Consider the following 5,072-nt stretch of genomic DNA (forward strand, 5'->3'; position numbering starts at 1 on the left):
ATGAAGTGCATAGGCAGTAGTGGGGACTGCATAGAATATGTGGACCGGGGGCCAGAGGATCTTTCCCACATGCTACCCCGTGGTTCGGCTCTGAAGAGGTGTCAGCGAGCTCTAGAGGAATGAAGTGCCTGGGCATTGTGCTGTTGAACTATTATGTGCTTAACATTACCATGACAAAAGTGCCACTCGACTTCTCCTCCATTCAGCTGGCTGAAGGGCCCTTGTCCCCACTCTAATAAAACATTTTGCAACCATCACCCCCATTTGAAGACTCTGGTGACAAGAGTGGGAGAATAAGAGTGGTGGGTTTTAACAGCATGGAGCTGAGAGATGCCTAGCTGCACGTGATTAAATGACATGGAGGCAACAATATATGCATATGTGCACCCTCAAACCCCGGATGAAAACCTGCAAACGTCATTTTTTTCTTCACGGTAAGCATTTACCTACAAGTAAGCAAGCCATTACGTCTTAAAGCCAACTTGGAATGAAATTGTTCATGTATAGCTTGTTCGCGTATAAAAAATTGAAATACACGCAAAAGCAATTTATAGAATCTATGTAGGTCAATATTATCATTTAAAAAGTTTCTAATAGAAGAAATATTTAATTTAAAATTACAGTAGTACACGTCTTTCGCCATTTACAAGAACAACTCGGTTGCTGGTATGATATAACTTATCCCAGATACATATTTTTACTTAAGCTGGTCAACGCAAGAATTCCCAGTCACGCTGCAAATAAAATGTATGCTTTTTGGATCAATAATATGTACTTGCCATTTTAGAATCTAAAAATCCACTCAAATATAGAACTTGTCGCAAGATAATCAATTTGCCGTTTGTGTTGTTCTGCTACTGTTTCTCTGTTGGTTTAGAAGAACTAAAGTCCTGCTTTATACTTGCAGCAGTGGCGTGCAGACAAAGGCCTGTAAGCAAACACAGTGATCGCAAAATAAATAAACCTCTGTCTGTCTTGGCCCAGATGCAACACGGACACCCCAGGAAAAGCCACTCGCGCTTTTGTGTTCGCATTCTAAAGATATCCAAATATCAGAGTTTATGCCTTCAGCAAACACTTCTGTTTGCTAAGTCGTGTGTCAGCGCTTCAAGCTCCTTATGTGTGTGATACCTAATCTGTTCCTGAAAAGCTCTGCTGTGCTAGCTAGCATATTCTAAGTTCAGCATCGGAATCCATGCACGGGGTCAATACAGTGAACGTTTGCAATGACACTATGAAACATAATGAACATAAAAATAAAAAAATTACACATACTCTGTGTCTTTGTACTTTAGTTTTTATGCCTTCTATAAAAAGAACATCACTGAGGCAGTCATACAGTGGATTTAGACATTTCTACACAGTAAATAGTTCATCTTAGATAACAATTAAAAGATTCTCTGAAAATCTGTACACTGTACAACATCTTAAAAGAAAAATAATTACAACAAACATTTAACTTCCCTTTAAAGCTGGAATCATCACCCTTTGTTTTGACGGACGGTTATTTTACGACAAAATAAAGTTCTCTGTCTCGAATCTCTAGGACTTTTATCAAACGTTACTAGCTAACATAGAGATCTACTCCTTATTCATTCCAGCATCCCAAACGCTTTTTACAGAAGTTACTTATCCAAAGTCATTTGCAACTTTATAAAAATACTTTACATATTTAAAAAAAAAATCTAGTTTTACATTGGCAGTGCACAGTTTTATAATTACAGCTTTCGCTGTTAAAATAGGTCTAGGTAACAAAATAAACTTTTTTTATATCTTTAAGAAATAAATTTGTCTTTACAAAATAGCACTTAAAATAGGCAAGCTGGTGTTTAAGGCAGTCGACTGACCTAAAGTACTTGTATCCCTGCTCTTAACTTCAGAATCAGAATTTTAGCTTGATAGTTAAAACTTTCATTAGGCAAGGCATCGTTCACCTGGGCCGAATCTGTAACTGTAAATCTGCATAGTGAATCAAAACACATTTACAATGTGACAATTTCCGGATAAGAACTGCACCTCAGTGTCACACAAAGCTTAACTTGTACTCTTTGGAGAAAATCACGTCAAGCTGCGTTTACACTTATTCCTTAAGGCGAAATAGTTTTTATTTTTATATTACTGGTACTTGCTAGCAAGTAATCCAACAATGCTATTGTCTTCGATTTACTGTATTTTTCAGAAATTTGTAGTTACTTGTAATTCTGCTATTAGTCACTATTCCAGATTAGTCCGGTGAATAATTCATTTATATTACATTGTCTATTTTTTTGCCATTCATTTCTATGGGGAGCTGTGGTTCACAAACTATTCAAAGTTATTAGAATCTATTCAGGTTTTTCAACTGAACATACATACTGGTAAACTTTCTGTATTTTTTTTTTTGTCATTTAATATTTTTTCTCACGTAATTAGCAACTAGTGAGATTTAAAAAAAAGTCTGCTAGAGGAAAAAGTGGGATAGATACTACTGACTACTGGCAAAGCCACTAGTATCCTAAAAAAGCAGTAGTAGCACCTAATGAACACTTCATAAAATGTGAAAATGATAGTCACTATTGGATTGCTTGCTACGCATAAAAATAAAAACTAGCTCGTTTTAAGGAACAAATGTGCAAACAGCATGCCATAAACGAACTGGAAAACAGGAGAAAAAATGACAAAATGCACTATTCCCGAACAGCCGTTGGAGCGGATCATTAACTCGACTTCAAAGTGATCAAGGAAGCGGCACTAGAGCCAAAATGGATGCCACCACAGTCAAAACAGAACATGCCACAAAAGCAGAACCTGTGTTCCTCGTGGGCTCTGGTTCTGAGTAATAATCATCATCGGGCTCATCATCGTCCAACCCGCTGGAGCCTTCTTCATCCACGGGGGGAGAGTCAAAGCAAAGCGTTTTCATGCTGTTTTTGATGAACTCGCAGATAGTCCGCTCTGAGCCGTCACAGACGCAAGTATCCAGGAGTTGAGCTTTGGGGAGTTTGCGCATGTACGCGATGACATTGCGGCACGGGTTCGAGCAGCTGGAGCCGCTGAAGAGTTTCCCGCAGTGGAGTAAATAATCGCCCATGGCGCTTCGGCACTGGATGTCCCTCTCGCACTGGCGCCGGGCTTCGGTGCAACCCATGCTGCTGGTTTTGGGCAAACACGGCTCGATGGCTCGCTTGATCTCCCGGCAGCGGGGGTCCGAGGCGCAGCTGCAGTCCTCCAGCGCCGGGCCGCTTTTGGTCAGGTTGAGTTGCACCAGCGACGAGATGCAGTGACTGGGACATTTCTTCCTCTGGCCACTCAGTATCGAGTCACAGGCGTGCAAATATTGGTCATAAGCGTAATGACAGTCTGGCTCCGACTGGCAGTTGAGTATCGCTTGCCAGCAGATCAACCGATGGCCGTGGTGGTTGGATGAGGCGATGGAAAAACAACTAAAACACACAAGCACACAAGCGAAAGGCCAAATGAACGTGCGCGCGCCACGAACCAAACCTGCACGAGTTGCCATATCGAAGACTGTAATCGTTTGACTGGCGTCAGGTCAGTTTTAAGCATGCATATTTCATATTTCCATTGCATCTAGTGAGGGAAGAAAAAATCCCCCCGGCTCAGATCATGTTTGCAAGGTCCATCCAAAAGAAAAAGTTTGTTCCACGATTGCGGCGAATCTATAAAGACATTTTCCTGTAATCCATGTTCTTAAAAAGAAGCCTGAATTACGAGAAGTGCTATTTCCAGCAAACGGGTTGTTCATTCCATCTTCCCGGTTCGCGTCCGTGTGACAGTGCGGTGATTCCTCCTTCCACCTCTTCTCTTTCTTGTGGGCAGAAGCGAGGAGCTCACGAGCTCGTCCTCTCGCGTCTCTCGCTCACATCCGAATGCGCTCGCGAGCCACCAACATCGCGCTTTTCCCGACCCAACTTCTAAACTTCTACATTCTACGTGCGCTTGTCGTCCGTCATTAACTACGCATCGGGACGCGAACAGATAATAACACGGCATTCAAATTCACACACTGGCCCCTTTCTGACCCTCTAGTTTGCTTTATCCATTCTACTCCTGCGGAAGTTTTAGGGATTCCTATTGGTCAGAGCGTTTGTTGTTGCAAAGCTCGACGTCAAGTTAGGGGCGGGAGAATGGGGGTGGGGCGTGATGGGTCAGGAATGGTCTCTCTCCAAAAGGTTTGGATTACCTCAGAGCAGAACGTGGGTTAGAAAGCCCGACTATACAGTCTTTTCTCAGACTTTGTAGAATATGTAGGACGTGCGTTCCCGGGCAGCATCACAGTTGATTTTGTGACTCTGTATGAATGCTTCATGGCTGCTTCACCGCTTATGTTCAATAACTAACAACTTCTTGGAACAGAATTGCACTTTTGCACGGTTAAGTCTCAGTTAAGCTAGTGTTTCGATTTCTCTGAGATGTAGTCAAATTTAAGTGTGTTTCGAACCCCGATATTTAAAAATAAAGAAAGAGGCCTCTTATTTTACAGTCGCTAAATAAAAAAAAAAGCTCTAAGGATTTTTATTTTGGGTTTTAAATACAGTAAACAAAATAATCTGTACATAAGGTTTTGTTTCTATTAGATTTTTTATTTTATTTTGGGTTTTAAATACAGTCAAAGAAAGAATTATGTCAGTTGCTGAACTGGGCAGGCAAAAATGTCAATATAAGTAGAAGGAATAAAACTAATGTCAATAGAATACCAAAATATTGTTAACAGAATGAATGATTTGTTTATGAATGATTTGAGGATTGGTGTTGTAATAGAGTTCTTTGTATGATTTCTGAAAATTATTTAATTTTTGCTTTGTAAAACAGGGCGTGTGTTGTGTGAAAGTTGTTAAGTTTTGGTAAATTGTTTTTAAAGATGATTGTAAAATTCAATTCTAAAGCTTACCATAGATTTATTACATTAAAAATAAAAATGCATTACATTAACAATAGATATGTTCTTGTGGCGACAGCTGAATTTTCAGAAGCCATTACTCAAGTCTTCACCGCACATGATCTGATGATGATGGGCTAATTTGCTGCTCAGGAAACATCACTATTATCAAAGTTGAAAATGGTTGTGCTAC

The 5,072-nt window shown here is 40.3% G+C and overlaps 1 protein-coding gene across 1 annotated transcript; it reads right to left on the reverse strand.

Moving 5' to 3' along the window:
* Positions 1-2,171: 2,171 nt before the first annotated feature.
* gas1a (growth arrest-specific 1a) lies at positions 2,172-4,070 on the reverse strand. The gene has a single exon (XM_043245098.1). The coding sequence runs from the start codon at positions 3,497-3,499 to the stop codon at positions 2,717-2,719; it is 783 nt and encodes a 260-aa protein (XP_043101033.1). The 5' UTR covers positions 3,500-4,070; the 3' UTR covers positions 2,172-2,716.
* Positions 4,071-5,072: the final 1,002 nt, after the last annotated feature.

Source organism: Puntigrus tetrazona, chromosome 7, assembly GCF_018831695.1.
Source record: "Puntigrus tetrazona isolate hp1 chromosome 7, ASM1883169v1, whole genome shotgun sequence".
Taxonomy (NCBI): domain Eukaryota; kingdom Metazoa; phylum Chordata; class Actinopteri; order Cypriniformes; family Cyprinidae; genus Puntigrus; species Puntigrus tetrazona.